Genomic DNA, 22,148 nt, shown 5'->3' with positions numbered 1-22,148 from the left:
GGGGGGGGGGGGCCAACCCCATCGAGCGGGGCCGCCAGTACGGGCCAAGGGGGCGCCCCCCCGGGGGTGGCCCCCCCCCTTTGAGGGACATCCCAGGGGGTGAGGCGACCGCATTCCCTTCATTGGCCACCTTTTGGCCCAAGGGGCAAAGTTACTCCATGGGCAGATCTGTTCGGAGATTCGGGGGCGTGCGGTCCGTGCAGGAGGTTGTTTATTCGCAGCCGGCCTGCTTGACGGCGCCATCCCCACGGTCACGGGCAAGACCCCTCGCCGGAGAACGTGGCCTCGGTGGCCGTCCCTGCCCGCCGACCCAGGTCATCATCCGCCCGCTCGACAACCCCATCAAGCCGACGAGCCATCTGCAGATTCTGCGCGGCAACCTGGCCCCCGGCGGCGCCGTCGCCAAGATCACCGGCAAGGAGGGCACGCGCTTCTCGGGCAAGGCCCTCGTCTTCGACAAGGAGTACCAGCTCAACGACGCCCTGAACCAGGGCCAGATTCCCCGCGGCGAGAACATCGTCATCGTCGTCCGCTACGAGGGCCCCAAGGGCGGGCCCGGCATGCCCGAGCAACTCAAGGCGAGCGCCGCCCTGATGGGTGCGAAGCTCACCAATGTGGCCCTGATCACCGATGGTCGGTACTCGGGCGCGAGCCATGGCTTCATCGTCGGCCATATTGTCCCCGAGGCCGCGGTGGGTGGCCCCATTGCGGTCGTCCGCAGCGGTGATGTGATCACGATTAATGCGGAAACCAACGAGATCACCATGGATGTCTCGGACGAAGAGATCCAGCAGCGTCTGAAGGAGTGGAAGCCCCCAGCACCTCATGTCACGCGGGGCGTGTTGGCCAAGTATGCCCGGTTGGTGGGAGATGCTTCGCACGGTGCCATGACCGACCTGTTTTAGCATCAAGTTCATACAAAATAGTACATAGTATAGAATGTTGCTCACGAATCCTCGTGTAATCATATTATCGTGATTAAGCCCTGTAGTGTACAGTCTAACAGAAAGGTATCTCGATCATAACCCCAAACCTGAACCCTGTTCCAACGCCAGAATCTAAAGCTGCAATGACAAAAGACCACTCTAAAGCGTGGGTGCTCCCTTAAGCCCGACACAGTATCGCACAAACAAAGTATCAATAAAATGCGCATGACGAATTCCGGGCGGCCGGCGCCTCTCAAACTCGTCAAGGGCTTCCTGCACACCGTACCCGCATCGCTCGATCAGGTAACAAACGATCAAGAACCCCGTCCGGTTGAAGCCATAGTGGCAGTGAACACCCACCACCGGTCGCTGGTCGCACCCCGATTTCTCCAGCTTCTCTGTGATTTCGTTCTGGAGGCGATCCACCAGTGCAATAAAATCACGGACTTCATCAGCGCCAGGGGGAATCTTCGACACTGTGGGATGCTTGTGATAGTGGATGCCGCCCTTCTCCAGCGACGCAGGATCGTACACCGGGTTCTCGTAGCTAATATCAATGACGGCGTAGATTTTATCGCGGTATGCCTGCGAAAATAGCACGGGATTGTGCTCCTCGTCCACCTCGCGTAGCATTTTCAGGGCGACAAAAGTATCCGCGATCCGGTCTGAGACGGGCGGTACCTTTTTCCATTTGGCCAAGTTCTTGACGTCCCATTTACCGGATGTGTTCAGATATTTCAGCTGCCACCCGAGATCAAGTCGATGATCAGCATATTGGCGTAAGAAGTCTTGGATGATACCAGCCAGTGTCCGATACGTCGCACGATCATACAGGAGCGCGTGGGAAGCGGGCGCAGGCAAAATGACCGTCTTCACTGTGCGTTCGGACTCGGTCTTGGTCTCCTCGGCAATGGGCTCGACCCCGGACTTCTCCTCGTGGGCCAAAGCATCAGAAACTTTGCTCCCAGAGTCATGGGCATCGGTCGTATTTTCCTGGCCACCCAGGTATTGCAGTAGTTCTCGAAGCTCCTCCGGCTTGTTGACAGTATCGGCACTGCCAGCCACAAGTAACACGGGAGTTTGAACTCCGGCCCAAATCTGTTTGCCAGGGATTCCATCGACCTGAACCCCATTTGAGTCATACGTAGGCAACGTACCCGAGACCATGCGCCTCCAGACTGGGGTCTTGCTTTGCTTGTTATAACGCAATTGAAGGGTCCGGGTATCTGAGTCGGCACATGGACCGACCATTCTGTTGACACTGGCGCTGTTCAAGCCACCACGGCGATCCCACCGCCGCCAGCAGTCAAAAATCCATCCTGGGATTCGAAGGAGACGTTGGACTGAGGTAACTTGCTGGGGAGCGAGGGAGGATGCACGAGGACAGACGGCAATGAGACCAAGAATATGCTTTTTCAAGTCATTTCCGATGGGGGAAGTAGAGGAGGCCATCAAGGCCGAGAGAGAACAGCCTAGACTATGGGCGACCAGGACCACCCCCTGACCGGCTTCTTTGTCGCGGTGTTGTTCAATAGCCGTGGCAAGCAGCTCAGCCAAAGCGTTAACGGTATAGGCATTCCAGGCTTTTGGATCGAACGAGGATAGCCCGCATCCCGGAAGATCGATCCCAAAGCATGGCCCGACATTGGACAGGCTGGTTAGAAGATGCGAAAACTGAGACAATGACCCTCCCAAGCCATGAACAAAAACCAACAGCGGGATTGGTGTGGGCTTGGTGGGGAGTTTGGAAGCTTGAGGATGTTCGCGATAGAAAGTCCGGATGGACGGATAGGTAGCGATGGATGTCGAATAAGACAAATAGGATGAATGTTTCTTCAATAGTCCGGGATCCGTCTCAAAGGCTATTTGAACGTAATCATGATCATCCAGCAATTCATCATGTCAGAACTTCAGACAGAGCTGGTACATACCATCTTCAGGTTGCTCTTTATGATAGGATTCTGTCCCGTGACGCAAGGACCCGGTGCTATCGTAGTCATCGTCCTCATCACCCTCGTCGGATGAGGTGATTGTGCCAGAGGTCTTGGAATCGTTGCTCCGGGCAGTCCGGCGCCGACGTCTTCCTGCCTTCCTGAACCCTTTGCGTTCCAGGAACGAGGATAGAAGGCCGCATCCAACCATAGTGACGACGCAGGTAGTTAGGAAGACGACACCGCTCCAGTTCACCGTTGCATCTTTCTTGAAAGAATAGTAGGATGGTAAAGAGAAGGAATGCTTGGAGAGGAAGGAATTAACCCAGCCTTTGACTTGCAAGGGCAGATCAGGGTTGGAGGATGTCCGAGGGCCATTTGCCCCCATGGCAATCAGAGGACTGCGGTTTTATAGGCTTTCGACTCCGGGCAAATGTAGGACTTGTCCTTGCCCAGCCCGATCAATGGGGGAGGACCCGCCAGACAGGATAGAACGACGAGATCGACCTGTTCTGGAAATGCGAGACTCATTCACGAGATGGAACGGTGAAGTCTGTTTGGGCGGGATTCCAAATAGTGAGGGCGACTGAGCGAGTCTCTGCCCATCAATCTCCTGAGGGTAGAGTCGCAAGGGAGCCGAAGATCTCCAATACTTCAGGGTGTCGGTCTGGGGAGGCAACGGGACCAGTATGGATTGGACCAATGAGTGAGCCGCATCCAACACGTTGTTCAGCCTCTGGAGACGGAAATCTATAGTCGGCGTGAGACTGATCCACCGGTTGCAGCCAAGACCCCAAGCGGCGCCGTAAGGAGGAATAAACGAGGCTCCAGTCGGAGACCTTAATAGAATCGTGCTTCCAGTGGAAGCAGTCACACGTATGTGGGTGGTGGTGATGATGATGATGATGGGCTGACTCACTCCGCGGCTCGGATGGCGATACGAAGAAAAATTCGCAATAGTCCCAGGGAACGGCACTAACGTGGGAGAGATACCACCACGGTTGGTAAGGGACAAAGCGAATGACGTGGATGAAATGTGAAGATGTGGATGAAGAAGGTCGCTTTCTGTTGCGTCTGGTGCGGAATTCCGGGGAAAGCGGCGACTTTTAATTAAGTTGGAATGGAAGGAAATGCCTCGGAGTCTCTGACTCAGCAACAGCCGTCCTTGTTTATCACGTTCACTTGCATCATTCAGTCCTCGATCCATAACATCTATCGCTTTTTAGTCCGAATCTCCCCTCGGAGTCGCAGTATTTGAGAATCATTTCGGACATATGTCGCTCAGAAGTCGCCGTCCCGTCTTCAGACGTGATCATGGATGCGTCGTATGTACCCGTCGTCTGTACATATCCGTCTCTATGCACCCACACGGCGTGCCTCGTCCGCTGCCTGAACCAAGCACGCAACACCTGAATATTCTCTCGCAGGCCAATCAACCGAGAAGGAATAGCGACTTCAGGTCTCATGTGGTATCCCTAATCTATATCTCTAATCCTGACTGCATCGGTAAATGGACGACGGCGCTAGACGACGGTTGAGCGTCCACAGATCCATCTGCGCACTGTCGAATAAGTAGGCTGTTGCGAACAAGTGGCGCTTGTAGTAATTGCGGCGGTTTCTGTCATTCCTTCATGGCTAGACCAGGTGGGACAATGATACACCGCGATAGAGTCTGAGTCGCAGTGATAGGCCACCTGTGCTCGTGCGACCGGTGGACGAGGAACAGCCACTCGTGATGGATCCTGTCACAGGAAGAGGGTTTCAACCGACATTCAGCGTACCTCATTATGGGAACAGCGAAGAAGTTGAGAGGTGATTCTGCACCTCTGTGGTCAATACAAAGTATCTACAAATTACATAAGCAGTAGATGTCAGCGGCCTAGCGCTAACCGCAAAGAGACAACTCTTGCTGCCTGAGGCTGCAACCCGCCTTAGGGTACGGCTAGTCCCGAAGAGGCTAAGCGAAGCCGGCGGCCACACAGCAACCGAGACCAGAGCGCGAGTTGAGTGTGCGTCCGAAATTTCGACCGACTCTCCAACGACGACAACGACGACCCATCCTCACCACCTCGTCCCCCCTTTTCAGCTCCCCTCCGTACACCTTCGATCCGAGGTCACAAGTCGCAAAAATGGGTGGTGTCACCGTTCGCGATGTGGACGTAAGTTGCACCTGTCCTTTTCCATCCCACTTGGGTTCCTGGCAGTCGATCGATATGGAATACATCGGGCATCTGGCTATGGCATCCGGCACGAACGTTCGAATCAGCAGCGGCATCATCGAGGCGACGATAGAACGACGACGATGGGTGTTTTGTGGTGGGATCCGTGGTGTTTTCTGCGACCGCAAATGATGTTCAAGATCTGCGATTTGAAGGCATATGGCGGACAAAAGGACAACGCGAGTGATATGAGGACCGATACGCTCGCCTGGAAGATGCCCGATCAACGCCCACTGCCGGCGACTGCCATGCCAGACGATTTCAATTTTCGTACCACTGCGTGATGTTGCGAATCTGGGCTAACGAGTCTTTCCAAACAGGCGCAGAAGTTCATTGCTGCCTACTCTGCGTTCTTGAAGCGCCAGGGCAAGCTCCCCATTCCCGGTTCGTAACGACTCCTGAAATTGGACCAACGGGCCATACTGACAATCGTAATAGGATGGGTTGACACTGTCAAGACCTCTTGCTCGAACGAGCTCCCTCCCCAGGACGCCGACTGGTACGACTATCCCACCTATCCAGCAAACCCGTGACGACGAGCACGTCAAATCTGACATTCCACCCTTGCAGGTACTACGTCCGCGCCGCTGCCGTCGCTCGTCACATCTACATGCGCAAGACCGTCGGTGTTGGCCGCCTCCGCAAGGTCCACGGCTCGACCAAGAACCGCGGCTCCCGCCCCGCCCACCACGTCGATGCCTCCGGCTCCGTCGACCGTAAGGTCATGCAGTCCCTCGAGAAGATCGGTGTCCTTGAGCACGATGAGGAGAAGGGTGGCCGCCGCATCACCCAGAGCGGCCAGCGGGATCTTGACCGTATCGCCAAGACCACCGTGGACGAGGAGGAGGACGACGAGTAAATTTAGTTTTGCTCGCATTTTTTTTGTTAAAGAAAATAATGAAAAAGTCCTGATGTTCTAAACCTCCGTTGATCTCCTACCGCTTACCCGCCACCGTTTTTCTTTTCACTGTTGACGCCCACCCAATCTCGGAGAGGAGGAATCGGGTGCGAGGTATACACGGTCAGGGACAATACAATCTACCATCGATTCGGATCGACATGCAACGGGTGTGGGGGAGAAGTGGCATGTGAGATACGTGACAGACAGCTATGAACGAAACCCAGGGAGAGGAATGAAGTTCTTTTGATATGTTCTATACTTTCATCCATTGTGCAGCTTTTTCCGGCAACCCCATATGTCTGTCGATCTGGACGGTCAGTATGCCTTGTCCGGTAGTATCTTCCCGAGGTAGGTATCCTGACCGTGCCTCTGGCCCTCATCTCCGGGACGGTATACGCGCAGCCTCTGTAGCGACTCTGCGATCGTAAGAATGTAGAAAGTATGTACAGTGAGATTGTCTATATCTACAGGCCTATTTCTTCCCCGACTGCGCCGCAGTATCCTACCATCCATCAGCCACGGAAACAACCAAGCAAGGGAGCGCGCTACATACCAAATAGACCTGATAGAACTTCATCTTGAGGTCCTTCTCATCATCCGCAAAGACGACCCGTGCACCCCACGGCACCTCGACCTCGTTGCTTGGATCCGCCCTGAGCCGGTACTTGACGGTGCCATAGAGCATGAGCTCGTTCTTCCCGCCAAAGTAGATGCGGGCGGGGAAGTGGGCGCGCGCTGCGACGTGCGTCCAGAGGCCATGACGGAGGGCTAGGATTTCTTTGTTCCATTAGTCAAGCTGCAAGCTATGCGGTTTGCAGGGTTCAGTGTTTATGGGGTATTGGCAGGTTTCGGACATGTATATATACAATGCACGCTTGCCATCCATCGGAACGGGAGCCGGACACGAGGGATAGGGGAGAAGACGTACCCTCCGAGCCGGTCGCGGACTTGGGCCCCATGATCAGGGTTGCATCGGGGGTGAAATTGGCGAGGTACTGCTCGTGCTGCGACTCTGTGTCGCTGGTGGCGTAGAACTGTTCCATAAAGGCCACCATGGCGGGGCCGTTGGGCGGGGAGAGGGCTGCGTCGGAGGCGATCTTGTATGACATGCTGTGCTGTTTACTGTTTGTCTTGTACTGGGGTGTCTTGAAATGCGATGCGCAGGATAAGTTGGGTAGTTATTGTTCTGAGTCCGGATGGAAGTATGCAGGAGTGCTTCATGATGTCAGCCGCGGTGGAGAGTGTCGGGCCGACGGGCGAGAAGGCGCTATCCGATCGCGTTCCGACGGGCGTGGGGATTCATATCCATCGTAAGAGTGGTCTGTGATTGATTTGTCAGGATTCCTGAAGGTATACAGGTGTTGGAGGTTGGTCCATTTCACGATATGTATACATACATGTCAGACGGCTGCATTTGTAGACGCCGTCTTTCAGATGTATGCGCCATGAGGTAGGTGAAGAGTTGTAGATATGATTCTTCGTGTTCGTTTATGCTATGCTATGTACAGATAATACTCTATATCAATATCTACATCAAGCCTTCTGGTAGTCCTCCTCCTTCTCCTCAAACGCCTTCCAGCTCGCCGGGTCAGTGCCGTTAGGCCGGCTGGCACGCGAGAACTTGTTCTCCACGCCGTCAATCTCGCAGACCGGACGCACAACCTCGATGTCGGCATTGTACGCTTTCGAGAACCACATCTCGGTGAGGGCGTCCGATCCAGCCTGGGTAGGAGGGAGGTAGAGGTGCGGAAAGCGGGCCTGCATGATCTTCAGGACGGTAGAGGAGATGCGGTCCACGCTGTCGCAGTGGCGGAGCTTGAAGAACTCAGGGGACTGAGAGGACCGCATCTGCTGCTGCACAGCCTCAGAGTACTTGCCCACTGCAAAGAGAAGCAGGTCGTAGTGCATCAGAGATGCCATACCGTGGTAGGAACCACCGTACTTGGCCCGGTTGAAGAGACCTGTCAGCGCTGTGATGGCGCCCATGCAGCCCGTGCCGTAATCGGAGATGGGGAAGGGAGGCACAACGGGGGTCGAGAGACCCATGAACTCTCCCTGCGCCCAGGCAACACCGGTAACCTACCGGCGGTCAGCAACCTCTGGACTCGCTTCGTCGCTTGGGAGGACTTACGCAGTCTGCAATTTGTTGCCAGCCAGGACGGCCGGCCCACTCGCCTTCATATCCGAAGCAGTTCTCGTTCACGTAGACGTAGCCCTTTCCACGTTTCTGGCCAAGGGCCGCAAGCGCCTTGGGTCCGTAACCCAGCTTCTCCAGAGCGCCCGGCCGGTAACCGTCGACGAAAACGTCGGCATCGGCCAGGAGCTCCTCAAACTGACGACGTCCCTCGTCGGTCTTCAGGTCCAGATCGGCAGCGTGCTTGCCCATGTTACCATCCACCTGGAAGAACGGCACATCGGAGAGGTTGGGACTGGTGATCTTGAGAACATCGGCGCCGTACTCGGTGAGGATACGTGCAACGGTAGGACCCGCAATGATACGGCACAGTTCCAGCACCTTGACTCCTTGCAGGATCTTCTTGCTTCCGTTGGCGCTGGCGGGGAAAGGCGTAGGGGGAAGCTCGCCACCGAGACGATTCACCTTGAACCAGGGCTCTTGAACGTTGAGTTTGCCCTAGGAGATATTAGACGCTTATCGAAGAGTTGGAGGGTGGGAAGGACATTGCATACATGAGGCGTCTGAATGAAGTCTTCGTACTTAAAAGCCGTCACACCGGCTTGTCTCCGCTCCTGGTTCATCTCTTCCAGTTCTGCGGCACTGTACTTCTGCACATGGCTCTCAATCACCTTGATGATCTCCTCGTAATCCGTCAGATCCGGACGTTGGCCCTCCAGGCCGATCATGTTTAGCGTGGTGGTCGCCTCAAGAGAACCGTGGATATGGAAGAACTCGTCGGGGTTCTTGGTCTTGTAGAGGTTGGCAGACATGCGACGATAGCTGTTAGATTGTGCGGCAAGCAAATCGGTATCTACGTAGATAGGTCAGCGGGAGTCCCTTGGTACGGCAGGACACGATCTTCATACCTTTCAGCTTCTTCTTGACCTCGGGGTCCAATTTCGACAATCCAGCCACCTTGGCCATGTATGCCTGACAACCGAAGGCTGTCGCCCGTTCCAGGTTGACCTTGACGGAGCGTTTCTGATCCGACGAGCCATAACGGAGGTCAGCGATGGCAGCAGCCAGGGCACCCTCCACACCCTTCAATGCCGCGAGAGTCTCGGTTTCTTTGAAGGGAATAGGATAGTAGATTTGGTTGTGGGCGGAGTTGAAGGAGACGGCATCTTTGTTGGCGACTACCTCGGTGGGCAGACAGAGACGCTCCGCCTGGTCACAGAGGAGAGAGAAGATGCGACCCGCTTCCTGGACAGGCGAGTACGCGCTGTCGGCGGGAGACTTTGTTGACATGATCATCTGCCGTGTATAGATGGAGTGGCTGGAGGGGCGAAGAGGGAAGGAGGAAGAAGAGAGGGTATTCAATGTACTGGTAGAGATCAACCAACGGTTCTACGGCAGAAGTCGGATAGTATATATGCCTCCGAACGATTCACAGGCAATTCTTTCGGCAGAGGCAGACGAGACTTGGGGATGACTTCTCCGAGGCAATTCCGAGAAGGCACCCCGTCGGGTGGGCACATCTTGGAAGAATTTCCAGCATGAAGCCGTCAACCCCGCAGAGCCAGCATTGGGGATCCGATGAAGGGAAATTTGCTTCGGATGCGCGGCCGATAAGATCGGAAGTGGATGACGTCGGGCGGATGAGGTCAGCCATGTCGCCTGAGGCATCCTTACTACCTTAAAGTAGCCCGTCCCAGAATCAGATCACGAATAGGCACTATGAGAAATGGAGAATCCCCAGATGTATCTTATCTTGGTGGACTCTGACAGGGTCATTGTACCTCCCCCCAGGCTGCGTGTCTAAAAGTTGACTGACGCATGAAAAGGAAGCCAGTGCTGGGAGTAAGGCATGCTTGAAGTACTCATTCTGGTACTCTTTTTGCAATGACAAATGTGATACATCACCTCAGCTTGTCTTCCTCAGCCGTCCTGGACATGGCCTTCAATTAGAGCACACTGTCATTCAAACCACCTCGTCGGTACTCAGACTATGCTCTTATTGGACTCTGCGATTGTCGGTCCTAGAATATCTTGACTAGAGGGACTCGCTTCCTCTTCGAATGTCTATGCCTGGGTACCTAGTATATGCATGGTCTAAACAGGATTGAAGCAGAGGACGATCGGGTCAATCCGCCTTCCCCTTGCTGATCAGAAACAATATGCATCAGTGATTGAGGGGCACGTTCTAATGAGCTCTCCTGTGATATGCAATGCGAGTCATTCGGACTACCCCTACAGGTTGTTGCAGTTGGGAGAGAAAAGATCTCGGACCGTAGCCTTGCAGGTGTTGATTCTGACGCAGGGGGTTCGAGTTATCTTAGGATGGACCATTCGATTATGCTATTATCCACTCAATTCCATATACATTTGGAATTAAGTCTGGACAAGTCTGGAGAACCAAGCTGGCTGATCAATTGATAAAGCATTTGACGGTTTATGCAGAAGGAATGTACCTAGGTAGTCAATCCTAACCTGGCCTGGCGTTGTAGCTGTGCACCACATGATGAGCGACGCACTAAGCTTGTTCGGGCATCAAGAAGCGACAGTCACTTCTGGTCTCTAGCTGTATGTCTGCAAATCATACGCTCGTTTCTCAATGCAAACACCGCAGTGTCACTATCCGCAAGGGGAGCTGACGTCACTGCAGGCAGTTCAATTCGAGGTTTGCCAAGGCAACCGCGGGAATCTGTAGTGGGCACTGAGGTTTCTTGCGCGATTTGCGACAACGGAGGGGACCAGATGTTCTAGTCTGTATAGTAGTAAGCAGTGGGTAGCCCTAACCCTGAGATGCGATGTTTGACGGGTATGCCCCGCCCCCACACTTCGCTTCAGATGGATTTCTCCTCGGTCCTTTGCCCAAGTCTTCTCCGAGATCGGGCGTAATACTTAAGGATGATTATTGAATTGTCACCGGTATGGTCTGATTCCTGATTCCTGAAACCCGACTTACGTGTTGAATATGATTACTGGGTCTGTCTGGTCAGAATTAGGCCTCGATGATGATGATGATGACATGGCTCGGCCCTGACGATCTCCACTTGGGTCCCCCAAGCGCCGGTCGATCTTGGAAATGGAGTCCAGACGGATGATTGTTACAGATGGGGAGGGAAGGAATAATACGATACCGGTCAGAGGGGACTGACTTCAACAACGTCTGCAGGCGCGGCCGGTTAAGGTTATACAACGGACCGCATTAGGCAAATCAGAGATGGCCTTTCTGACACATTCAGCCAGCAGCATTTCGTCCGGAGTACACTCTGGGTACACCACGGAGTACTCGGTACACTGACTCCCCCACGTGCCCCCCATCAGTGGAAAATGTTATCGGGTTATCGTCCAGCGCGTCCCAAACTTCCCGCGACCAACCCACCGAAGGCGGTGCACGAGCCCAGCCCACAGGCGTTGATATGTTGGTTGATCTCGGTCTTTGGAATCATGTTCAGAGTGGCATTCTCTAGGGATTATCCACATCACCGCATCATGATGGTCTCACTGTCTCATCCAGGTAATTCTAAGACTGAATCGGCGTATGGGTACAGTCAAGTACCTAAGAAGTGATACAGGCTGACGACGAGACTCCGCACTACCCCTCTTAATCCTATGCAGAGTGCATTGACTACTACTAGTACTATTACTACTAACTGAAGGAGGTAGGTACTTGGAAGTGGCAGGTCTGGGTGTCTGTCGATGGTGGGTGATAAGAGTGTCTGGTATTATTGGTACTGGTAATACCGGGACCAGACCGGAAGGGAAAAGGAATCCGGATCTTCCCGGGGGTCCCTCACGGCCAATCAGCCGCCCCACGCGACGCCGTCTGCTGCGTTCGTCTGATAAGGGCGTCGCATCCAACTCGACCGTCATGTCATTCCTCTGGGGGACGGTCGGACTCGGACTGTCTGGTATCGTAATGTACCTACTGCCTGAACAGGTCTGGCATTCCTGGGTCGCTCATGCAGGATGACTGACTACCTACCCTACCCTACCAGGTACTATTATTATTTCTATCGTCTTCGCTCCTTGCTTTCCCTCCCTCCTCCCCCTCCTCTTCCCCCCTTCTTTGCTCATCCATCCTTCGTTATATCTGAATCTTCATCCAAACAACTGTCAAGGATCTCCCGGATACTCTTCCTCTGAACTATATCCCTCAAACGTCGTTCCTGACCTTCCAGTCACGACCCCTTCGCGTCTCACTAGCGCGTCGCATCGCACCGATCCGCCTCCCGACATCGACGCTGCATTTGTGTGCGTCGTCTGTAAGTACTACCCAGCCGGCGGAGCATATCTCTCCCTTTGTCCACTCGTTCCTTTGTCCCCTTTTAGTCATCCGTCCTTTGTCCATGGTTCTTCAGTCTGACTCATGTGATGCCCCAGATTTAGCCACCCGCGATCCTCACCACCTTCGTCCTTCCACCATCACACATCTCTGCTTCCATCATGGCTGCGTTGAATACTCCCTCGAGCATCGCGATGGCCCTTGCTGGCAAGACGGCCTCTGTCGATATCCCGAAACCGCGTTCGGCCTTCGCTTCTTCCGGCCGCGACGCCTCTCGCGCCCAACCGGCCTTGTTGCCCACCCCTCCCAACTCCATCTCACCAAATCTCCCTCCGCAGGCGTTCCAGCGTCGAGATCTGAAACTTCCGACCTCCCCTCCTCTCGCGACCTCCCACGTGGAATCCGACATCGACCTCGCCGAGGATGCGAACGGTCATGCCGGACATCTCACCGCGCACGATCTGGACAGCACTGGCGCCATCACTCCCCGGATGCTGGCCCAGCACCACCTCCCCGAGATCATGCTCCAGCACGGCCCCCTCGCGATTCGCCATGTGATGGGCTATCTGACCACCTCTGTCCCGGGTTTCGCCCGAATCCCGCCCGCGAAAGCGCGCAGGCTGGTCGTCGCCGCCCTCGAGGGCCGCGGGAATGACGAAACAGGAGGTGGCGGTCAAGGCGATGTGGTTTTCGAGAAAGTCGGCTGGGGGCGCTGGGATGCGCGACGGCGCGGCGAACCACCACGGGATGCGCAACACCTGAACCTATCGCCACCGTCCAGTCTTTCCAACTCCTACCTTCATCGGGGCATCCAAATCCCCGCCAAGCGAAGCGGCCAGGCGCCGTACGGGTCTAGCATCACCGGTGATTCGGCCGTGTTCTCATACTCCGAGATGGACTATGGAGACCACGGGGATACCAGCATGCTGGAGCACGAAGCGGACAAGATGTCCCTGGATGGCGACGAACGCGAATACTGCTCGTCGTCAGAGGCTCCAGACGACGAGATGATCCAGGATGAGGACTGGGGTGAGGAGGATGTCACGGACGAAGAGGACTGGGCGCATATAGGTGCCGCGGCACTACGAGCGCGGTCACTGAATGCAACCGGTGGCTTCGTGAGTGGAGGCCATCTCTCACAACTACGAGGCGGCGGGCCCGCCTCGTCTTCGCTAGCAAAGTCAGCCCCGCGCAAGATCCCTATTCAACAACTCGGCTTCGCCGTCCCCGATGGGGTGGTCGACGACAAAGAAGAACGCGCGGCGGTCGAAGCGCTCTTACGACTTGGTTCTATGTAACGTTATTGGTTTCATATTCGGCAGTGATTGTCAGGCAGTGGTTATCTCCAGAATGCTCCTGCGGTGCTGTTCGATCTCTACGGCTGGTCCATTATCGATATTATACATTGACGTTCGACGACAAATAATCAAAACAACACGCCAGCTTACTTTCATTTACGGTTCGACTGGTTCGACGACTGGCCATGATGCATTGGGATTGGATTGGATTCCTTGGAATGGGATGGCGTTCTTGTTTATGGATCTTCAACATTATCACAAACGGCCGCAAATCGGCTACAAAACCGATGGCTTTGGTTCCCCGGTAAAAGGGGAATGCATTCATTCAACTGCATCATTGCATACCGGGTGACAACTCGGGCTTGTTCATATGATCGATCTTTGGCAGGCACAAATGGTGACCCTTGGACACGGAAGCAAGACTTCTGTGGTGGATATTTGATAGACAATATAATACGTCGCCTCGGGTGACACTCTCTACTCATGATTTGATTGCTTCCTAGCCCGTAACTGCAGAACCTGATTTGCTAAGTGTCAAGCTACAGGAGATCAGCTACCCGTCGATAGTAGGTGGTGATGTACGGGCCCTGCTCGGCGGTGTATGAGAAGGACAACACGCCCAGTCGATCGAACGACTCGTCAAGGTTACAAGAGGGGCTGGAGGATTTGAATCAGTCAACTACTCCAGAACGACAAGGGAACACTCACTAGTAAGAAGATACGTCCTCCTTGTACCGCCTCGCGCGGTCCATCCAGCCAAGTTTCTCGAAGAACGCCGACACAGTGTCCACCACCGCACTGTCGCGCAGCGTACCGAGGTTAAAATACATCTGTGGCCGAGGATATGGGTCGCCGGGGCGGAGCTCAAAATAGGCAAAGAGAAACTGATTATCAAAGAACCGGGGTCTGGATGCATGCACACCCCCTCCATCGGTGCCCGCATCGCAGGACAAAAAGTGATACCCCTCCTCAAGACCGAGAACTGCCCACAACTCACGCAAGAGCTCCAGGCCCCGGACAACTTCCGGGACCCCGCCGAGACGCCCGCCTAGCGTCCACAGGTCGGCGACTCGGTCCATCGAGACCAGGGGGTCGAGGATGTAGATCTTGAAGCGCGCGCGCGCGACATCGACCAGATCGCACGACAGCACGAACGCTTGCGGGGCTGTTTCGGGGGGTGCACGTCCCTGTTCCTGCTCCTGCGTACGGTCGTGCAGGTAGCCCTCGATGCGCGCCAGGGCCGGCTCGCGACTCCCGCAAGTGTCTGCTCGGCGGATGGCGCGAAACGCCAGCGTCGAGGCCGTTGTCCCCGTGGCTGTGGCCTTGCCCAGGAGAGAACGGTAGTACTTGAGGGTGATGTGGCCGTCTGGACGGAGGTCCAGGCCGATGTAGTCAGTTAGTCGGAGGAGGTCGGGGATGCGCCCATCGTTCTGCTGCTGCAGACGCCCCTGCTCGGTCGTGCTCAGCACCAGCTCGCCAGCGATCTGGTGGTAGGGCTGCAGGTCGATGTCGCTGTCACAGGTGTGCTGGAGCCTGGTCAGCGTCTCGGGGGTGAGTAGCCCGTTGATGCGGTTGCCGACGACGTTGGTGTGGTAGCTCGTGGGCTCGAGGAGGAGGCGGGTCGTGCAGCCGAACTGCTGGAAGTTCTGGCTGAGCTTGAGGAAGCCCGCGGTGTCCAGGACGGACTGGTACAGGGCGGGTCTGGTGTTCCTGGGCGAGGGGCCCAGGGCAGGCACGATGTGATGGGCGAAGAGAGATAGGTATTGGTACTGTCGGTGGACATCGTAGTCGGCATCTTGTAGTATTTTCCCCAGGGCTGGGGCTGCGCCGTGCCACCAATCGTGTTGGTCGTAGTCGGGGGAGTATAGGGACGCACTGAGGGTTTCGTATGGGGTTTGCTGCGAGGTCTTGTCTGTTGAGCCCATGGTGGTAGTCGGTGATAAGCAGACGACGGTATAGTCTGGATAGTCGGTGTCTGTTTACTACGTGAGACGGGAGTTCCATGTGTTTATACAACAGTATAGCCGTTCTAGACGCGTCCGTAGCAATACGAAGCCATCTTATGGTCCCTACGCCATCCGAGTCAGACGCTGTACAACCTCTGGAACCCTCGGACATCCACTGTCTGGCAAAGCTAATCGTGCTTTTACTTCCGGTCAGACATCCGATCCACTAAACACCATCCTGCCCTTGGTTGTGACGAGGAGACTGTCGGCCTATATATGTGGTGGTGGTGGTGGCTCCTCAGACACCCTCACACCCTTGCGCAGACACATACATACACATATCCCAAGTACAATTCTCTTGCTATCTCTACAATGGACGATCTTGTCTCTCAGATCAAAACCCTCGCCGCCAATGCGGACGACACCCAGAAAAGCGAGATGGTCAACACCCTCCACAACCTGGCCAGCTCTCTGGAAAACCCCCGCGAGAGCATGGAGAGGATCGCATACAGCGTATGGTCTATCTCCCACAGCCAAAGAGCCTTCAAGACTGACTGTGGCCAGCCCCTCCAGCTCTTCGGCGCAAAGATAGCCAAAGACCTCCAGGTTCTCCAGCGGCTCGCTGGCAGCAGCGCGCCGCTCAGTCTGGAACAACTGGCCGAGCCGTCGTCGGCAGATTTACCGTTGCTTCGTTCGTCTCCTACCAGATCTTCGGGCACATCTAACGATCTACAGAGCGCCTGATGCGCTATCTTGCGAGCGTGGAGATGGTGGACGAGCCTTCTACGCGCGTCTTCGCTGCCAACAACGTCACCAAAGCGCTGGGGTCCTCCAGTGGACTGAGCTATATTGACGTTTTGTGAGTGGTCTCGCTTTTCCAACCACCTTCTAGTATAGAGTCAAAGACTCACATCACAGCTACGAAATCGCCTCGCCGAGTTTCTACGAACTGCCCAAGTTCCTCGCCAGCACCAAGTACAAAAACCCAACGGGAGGATCCAAGGTCGCCTTCCAGCAGGCATTCAACTTCGATGGCAACTTCTTTTCTTTTTTAGATGAGCACCGCGACAAGCTCGCCATGTATGACAGACACATGCAGCTGCAGAGGAACTCCCCCCACGGGACTGGCCCAAGCTGCTGTCCGTCGTCAAGGAGGTCGAGTCGACAGACCCGAAGGAGCTCTTCTTCGTCGACATCGGCGGCGGCAGCGGCCGCCAGGTGGAGGAGCTGCGAAAGCAGTATCCCGAGGCCAAGGGACGGTTCATCCTGCAAGATCTTGGAAGTGTCATTGCCATGGCCCGCAATATTCCGGAGAAGGACAAATTCTGCTATAATGTGATGGAACCGCAGCACCTCATGGGTGAGTCGTTCGCCCCGAGACTCTATTCTATTCTTCGTGTTGTACTGACCCGGCAGATGCACGGTTCTACTACCTCCGCGGCGTGCTGCACGTCTTCCCCGACCAGATGTGTGAGAAGGTTCTGCGCATTCAGGCGGAGGCAATGGGCCCGGACTCGAAGTTGCTGATGGAGGAGCTGGTGCTGCCAGAAGCGCATGTTGACTGGAGCGCCACCTGCATCGACTTGTTGATGCTGTCGAGCTTTGCGTCGCAGGAGAGGACCCGCACCCAGTGGGTACGGCTGTTGGAGAAGTCGGGGCTGAAGGTCATGGATATTCATGCGTACGGTACAGGGCCATATCAAAGCCTTATTGTTACCGTGAAAACTGGATATGGCCCTGATAGCCTGTACACTTAAGCCTCAATGTCACAAGCCTGGTTTCTATGCACTGGTTGGCCGCCAATGTAAGAGGTCGATACGTTGAATCATAGACAAAGCAAGATAAAGGTGACGGTCTACCCAATGACAGGATGAATATACTGCTTCTGGGTCTTCGGATCAAGCGATGCGGCTGGATTCTATCCAATGTCACTAAACGCAGCCAGGCTATCTCCCACTTACTTCGTTGGCTCCGGATAAGACGGGATTCGGGACTTCAGCCAGACGAATCGAATGGAAGGCCAATTGAGCTGACTCGACCTAGGTAGCCTCGTGTTTGTCCACTGGGTATCGGTTCCATGGTCGTGATGAACGGCCGCCTAGGCTCGCAGTAGATCTGATTAGACTATCCAGTCAGTCACAACAGCAACCACACATGCATACCGATATTCCGTCTGACACGGTATGATTAACTTCTAGAGTTCGGTATCGCCGATCGGCTCGCGGAATTGAAACGACCTCCGATGTCCGAGTTTATCTCATATATCCCACGGTTAGAACTTCCACATGTAAGACGGAGCCTCCCTGGATAGCACAACATAGGAGACTATGCAAATCTACCCTACCTAGCAACATGTCAGATTGGAGGTCGAGACTGTGATTACGTATGTGAGCAATAGATTGAGCACGCAATCCATGTGAACCAACCTCCTGCTAGATAACCTCTTGGACTTTCTCATTGTAGGAACCGCCGAAAGACAGAATACCTCTCTCCCTCAAGTATCATATGTTGTAACCACCTAAAGAGTTCAATCAAACTTTGTAGATTGTCCCGACCCCCGACGGCTTCATCCGATCCAGTAGACCATATAATAGGTACGCAGCTTACGCTTGCAAACAATCGAACAGCGCCAGCAAGCAAGACCACAAGAATTCCATCTCATCATGTCTTTCAAGAACCTCCAACAGCTTCTCAAGGAAGCAGCTGCTCAGGAACGCTGCGGCCGGGTCATCTGCTACTCCTCTGGCAACCTCCAAAACCCTACATCACGTTCGTATCATGAACTCATGCAAGAAGCGCAACGCGCTTCATGGGCTCTTCGTACGGCTACCTGCGCCCGCCACGGCTCTGCCGTCCTCCTGCATTTTGACTCCCACTGGGACAGCATCCTCTGGTTCTGGGCGACGCTACTGGCAGGCTGCGTGCCGGTCATGTCCACCGCTCTTCCGAACAACACCTCTCTGCGCACGGCACATCTAGAGCATCTATCGAGGACCCTAAACGGGCCTCTATGCTTGACCCGTGCGCGTATGGCGCCGGAGTTCAGCGAGCAGACGTGTATCGAGCCCATTGCAGTCGAGACATTCGACATGCAGACATCCAGCAAGGAAGACCACGTCGACTCCGCGCCCGACGACACCGCAGTCATGATGCTCACGTCAGGCAGCACCGGCCGACCCAAAGCCGTCTGTCTGACCCATGGGCAGATCCTGTCTTCGATCGTGAACAAGCTCTCCGTAGTGCCACTGCGAGGACCCTTCATGAACTGGATCCGGCTCGACCATGTCGCTGCACTCACCGAGATCCACCTGCCCGCCATATTATCCAACAAGGACCAAGTGCACGTCCAGAGTGCGGATCTCCTGGCCAACCCTGTCGAGTTCATCCGCCTAGCCAGCGAGCACAGGGTCGCGAAGACGTTCGCTCCGAACTTCTTCCTGGCGACGCTTCGTGACGCACTGTGTGCCACCCAACATGACAGCCCGAAGTGGGATCTCAGTGGTCTCTATATCTTCTCCGGGGGAGAGGGCAATGTGACGCGCACGTGTGACGAGATTTCGAAACTGCTGGGCCGGTATGGAGCGCCCCCGAATGTCATAGTGCCTGGGTTTGGAATGACAGAGACCTGCGCCGGTGCGATCAACAACACGAGTTGCCCCTGGTATGACATTGAACGCACGTCTGATTTTGCGTCCTTGGGGACCTGTATGTCCTGTATCCGCATGAGGATCACCGACGACTCCGGCGGCAATACCTGCGTGTCTCCAGGCGAAACGGGGAACCTGGAGGTGACGGGCTCTGCGGTGTTCAAGGAGTATTTCAACAATCCGTCCGCGACGGCAGACGCCTTCACCAGTGACGGATGGTTCAAGACCGGAGACCGCGGACTTATCGATACGAATGGCTATTTGCATCTTGCAGGCCGCCTCAAAGAGACTATGATCATCAACGGCGTCAAGTATAGTCCGCACGAGATCGAGAGCGTCCTCGATGAATCAAACATCCCTGGGCTGACGCCCAGTTACAACTGTTGCTTCTGCTCGTTTCCACCTGGCGCCGAAACCGAAGTCATCTGCCTTGTCTATCTCCCCACGTACCCTGAAGAGGATATACGCGCCCGCATCCAGACAACAGACGCCATCTCAAAGTGCATCGTCATGTTGACCGGGTCGCGGCCGGTAATCATTCCTCTTGACAAAGGTCTTTTGCAAAAATCAGCCCTGGGCAAGCTGTCCCGCTCTAGTATCAAGGCAAGCTACGAGAAAGGCGAGTACAAAGCCTACCAGGACACAAACAGCCATCTAGTGAAGATGTACCGCCAGGCTATGCGGACTCCTCCAAAAGACGAACTGGAGCGCAGTCTGCTCGCCATCTTCGTGGACTCCCTCGAGCTCAGCGAAGAAGAATTCGACGTGCAGACTCCCGTCTTCGACCTGGGGATCACCTCCATCGACCTCATCCGGCTGAAAAAGAGCATCGAAGAGCAACGGGACATCGACCAGGAGATCCCCATGACCACCCTCATGGCGAACACCACGGTCCGCGAACTCAGCGCCGCGCTGCACGACCTCCAAGCACCGGGGACCTACAAACCGGTCATCACCTTGCAGAACGAGGGCTCCAAGACCCCGCTCTGGCTCATTCACCCGGGCGTCGGCGAGGTGCTCGTCTTCCTCAACCTAGCCCAAGTACATCAAAGACCGACCGGTGTACGCGCTCCGGGCGCGCGGGTTCGGCGCGCACGAAACGCCCTTCGCCAGCATCGAGGAGACAGTGCGCACCTACTACGCCGCGATCAAAGCCAAGCAGCCGCGCGGGCCGTACGCCGTGGCCGGGTACTCGTACGGCACGATGCTGGCGTTCGAGGTGAGCAAGCAGCTCGAGCAGGGCGGCGACACGGTCGGGTTCGTGGGGTCGTTCAACCTGCCGCCGCACATCAAGACGCGCATGCGCCAGCTCGACTTCACCGAGTGTCTGCTGCATCTGGCGTATTTCCTGGCCCTGATGAGCGAGCAGCGCGCGGGCGAGCTCGCCGCCGCGTTCGCCGGCGTGCAGCCGTCGCAGGAGCGCGTCCTCGACGAGGTGATGCAGAACGCGGACCCGGTGCGGCTGGCCGAGCTGCAGCTCTCGCGGCAGTATCTGCTGCAGTGGGCGAATTTGGCCTTTGCGCTGCAGAGTATGGCCGTCGACTATGACCCCAGCGGGTCGGTCGCCCGCATGGACGTGTTCTACTGCGTTCCCCTGGCGGTGGCGGCGGCGTCGAAGCAGCGGTGGCGCGAGGAGCACTTGTCCCAGTGGAGGGACTTTACGCGGTCTGAGCCGAGATTCCATGATGTCGGCGGAGCGCATTACACGATGCTGGCGCCAGAGCATGTGTTTGGGTTTCAGAAGACGCTGCGAGGGGCGTTGGAAGCACGGGGAATTTAGCTGGATGGTGTGTTTCGTCTGACAGAATGTATGATCCTTTGGACATGAGACTGCTGGTATATCAGACATACAGAGTTAGTGCTCCAACAATGAACAGTCTTGGCGCTCTAGCCCTCAACATGATCTATAAACCCGTCACACCCATCAACCAAAGCGTCAACTCGGTCGCCAATCTCTCCGGCTGATCAAACATAACCAGATGCCCAGCGTCCTCCACCACAACCACCTCTCTCGCCCCCAGCGCCTCGCCCAGCCTGGCCGCCTGCGCGACAGGGATCCACTCATCCTCACGTCCCCAGACGACCTTCACCGGCATAGCCCTCCCCACCTCCGCATAGCGGCCCTCCACCTCAGCAACATGGCGCTCGTCCGCCTGGGCAATCTGCCTCACGAACCCCGCTTGACCCTGCTTCCCGCCCACCCACGGCGCAGCCAGCATCTCCGCCACCTCTCCCGCCAGCGGCGCATACGCCGCGCCGGCAATGTACGCGCGCAGCATACCCGCATAGACGGCGTCAGGGACAGCCGCGAAGACGGCCGCGTTCCCCGCGACTAGCCGGTAGAACGGACTCCCGAACGGGCGCAGCGCGACGACGTCCACCGCGCACAGACTGGCGTATCTGCATCCGTGCAGGAGATGTGCGCGCAGCGCCACGATCCCGCCGATATCGTGCGCGACGACGTGCGGCGGCGGCGCTTGGCGCGCGCCGAAACCCCAGGCCTGGTAGAGGTCTGCAAAGGCCTCTGCGAGTCCGGCGAGGGAGACGTCTGGCTCGGTGGGGGCTCCGGCGAGGCCACGGAGGGGGGTGCGCGGAGGGGACGCGCCGTAGCCCGGTTGGTCGAAGAGGTAGATCTTGAAATGCGAGGCAAGGGATTTGGCGTAGGCGGCCCAGACGAAGGAGGACCACGGCGTGCCGTGGATGAAGATTAGAGGGGGGCTGGTCGAGGGGCCGAGGGTTGTCCAGTGGATGGTTGTTTCGTGGGTGGTGGACTTGTGGGTGAAGACCCTGTCCAGGGGGATGCCTTGTGTCATTGTTGCTGGTGAAGTGAGGGTATATAGAGGTAGAAGGGATGTGGTCTCCAGGTTGGGATG

At 55.9% G+C, this 22,148-nt stretch overlaps 10 protein-coding genes across 10 annotated transcripts in view; 5 read left to right on the top strand and 5 right to left on the bottom strand.

The window, feature by feature from the left end:
- The window catches only part of ilv3B (putative mitochondrial dihydroxy acid dehydratase), a gene marked incomplete at both ends in the record, with an annotated part of 2,028 nt that extends 1,123 nt beyond the window's left edge, over positions 1-905 (top strand). Inside the window, one exon of the mRNA XM_001212276.1 lies at positions 50-905. Within this exon, the coding sequence (XP_001212276.1) occupies positions 50-905 (856 nt within the window). The remainder of the gene's footprint in view (positions 1-49) is intronic.
- Positions 906-1,085: 180 nt separating this feature from the next.
- On the bottom strand, positions 1,086-3,068 carry ATEG_03097 (RNA 5'-triphosphatase domain-containing protein; the record flags this gene model as incomplete). The annotated part of the gene is made up of 2 exons (XM_001212275.1): positions 1,086-2,788; positions 2,858-3,068. 2 exons carry the CDS (start codon positions 3,066-3,068, stop codon positions 1,086-1,088), a joined length of 1,914 nt encoding a protein of 637 aa, XP_001212275.1.
- A 1,918-nt stretch (positions 3,069-4,986) lies between these two features.
- ATEG_03096 (40S ribosomal protein eS19) lies at positions 4,987-5,935 on the top strand (the record flags this gene model as incomplete). The annotated part of the gene is made up of 4 exons (XM_001212274.1): positions 4,987-5,016; positions 5,397-5,460; positions 5,515-5,575; positions 5,647-5,935. The coding sequence occupies 4 exons, from the start codon at positions 4,987-4,989 to the stop codon at positions 5,933-5,935; spliced, it is 444 nt and encodes a 147-aa protein (XP_001212274.1).
- A 554-nt stretch (positions 5,936-6,489) lies between these two features.
- On the bottom strand, positions 6,490-7,086 carry ATEG_03095 (uncharacterized protein; the record flags this gene model as incomplete). Its single annotated transcript, XM_001212273.1, has 3 exons — positions 6,490-6,522; positions 6,606-6,754; positions 6,906-7,086. 3 exons carry the CDS (start codon positions 7,084-7,086, stop codon positions 6,490-6,492), a joined length of 363 nt encoding a protein of 120 aa, XP_001212273.1.
- A 424-nt stretch (positions 7,087-7,510) lies between these two features.
- Positions 7,511-9,401, bottom strand: ATEG_03094 (CAIB/BAIF family enzyme; the record flags this gene model as incomplete). Its single annotated transcript, XM_001212272.1, has 4 exons — positions 7,511-8,056; positions 8,109-8,609; positions 8,666-8,964; positions 9,020-9,401. 4 exons carry the CDS (start codon positions 9,399-9,401, stop codon positions 7,511-7,513), a joined length of 1,728 nt encoding a protein of 575 aa, XP_001212272.1.
- Positions 9,402-12,545: 3,144 nt separating this feature from the next.
- ATEG_03093 (uncharacterized protein) lies at positions 12,546-13,682 on the top strand (the record flags this gene model as incomplete). Its single annotated transcript, XM_001212271.1, has 1 exon — positions 12,546-13,682. One exon carries the CDS (start codon positions 12,546-12,548, stop codon positions 13,680-13,682), a length of 1,137 nt encoding a protein of 378 aa, XP_001212271.1.
- Positions 13,683-14,221: 539 nt separating this feature from the next.
- ATEG_03092 (uncharacterized protein) lies at positions 14,222-15,607 on the bottom strand (the record flags this gene model as incomplete). Its single annotated transcript, XM_001212270.1, has 2 exons — positions 14,222-14,339; positions 14,391-15,607. The coding sequence occupies 2 exons, from the start codon at positions 15,605-15,607 to the stop codon at positions 14,222-14,224; spliced, it is 1,335 nt and encodes a 444-aa protein (XP_001212270.1).
- A 513-nt stretch (positions 15,608-16,120) lies between these two features.
- ATEG_03091 (uncharacterized protein) lies at positions 16,121-17,385 on the top strand (the record flags this gene model as incomplete). The annotated part of the gene is made up of 4 exons (XM_001212269.1): positions 16,121-16,319; positions 16,364-16,487; positions 16,547-16,887; positions 17,045-17,385. 4 exons carry the CDS (start codon positions 16,121-16,123, stop codon positions 17,383-17,385), a joined length of 1,005 nt encoding a protein of 334 aa, XP_001212269.1.
- A 906-nt stretch (positions 17,386-18,291) lies between these two features.
- Positions 18,292-20,823, top strand: ATEG_03090 (non-ribosomal peptide synthetase; the record flags this gene model as incomplete). The annotated part of the gene is made up of 1 exon (XM_001212268.1): positions 18,292-20,823. The coding sequence occupies one exon, from the start codon at positions 18,292-18,294 to the stop codon at positions 20,821-20,823; it is 2,532 nt and encodes an 843-aa protein (XP_001212268.1).
- A 538-nt stretch (positions 20,824-21,361) lies between these two features.
- Positions 21,362-22,088, bottom strand: ATEG_03089 (alpha/beta fold hydrolase; the record flags this gene model as incomplete). Its single annotated transcript, XM_001212267.1, has 2 exons — positions 21,362-21,398; positions 21,451-22,088. 2 exons carry the CDS (start codon positions 22,086-22,088, stop codon positions 21,362-21,364), a joined length of 675 nt encoding a protein of 224 aa, XP_001212267.1.
- Between the last annotated feature and the right edge of the window lie 60 nt (positions 22,089-22,148).

This window comes from Aspergillus terreus, genomic scaffold (genome assembly GCF_000149615.1).
Source record: "Aspergillus terreus NIH2624 scaffold_4 genomic scaffold, whole genome shotgun sequence".
NCBI lineage: Eukaryota > Fungi > Ascomycota > Eurotiomycetes > Eurotiales > Aspergillaceae > Aspergillus > Aspergillus terreus.
Note: the sequence above shows the minus strand (reverse complement) of the source record. Positions and strands in the feature narration are given on the sequence as shown.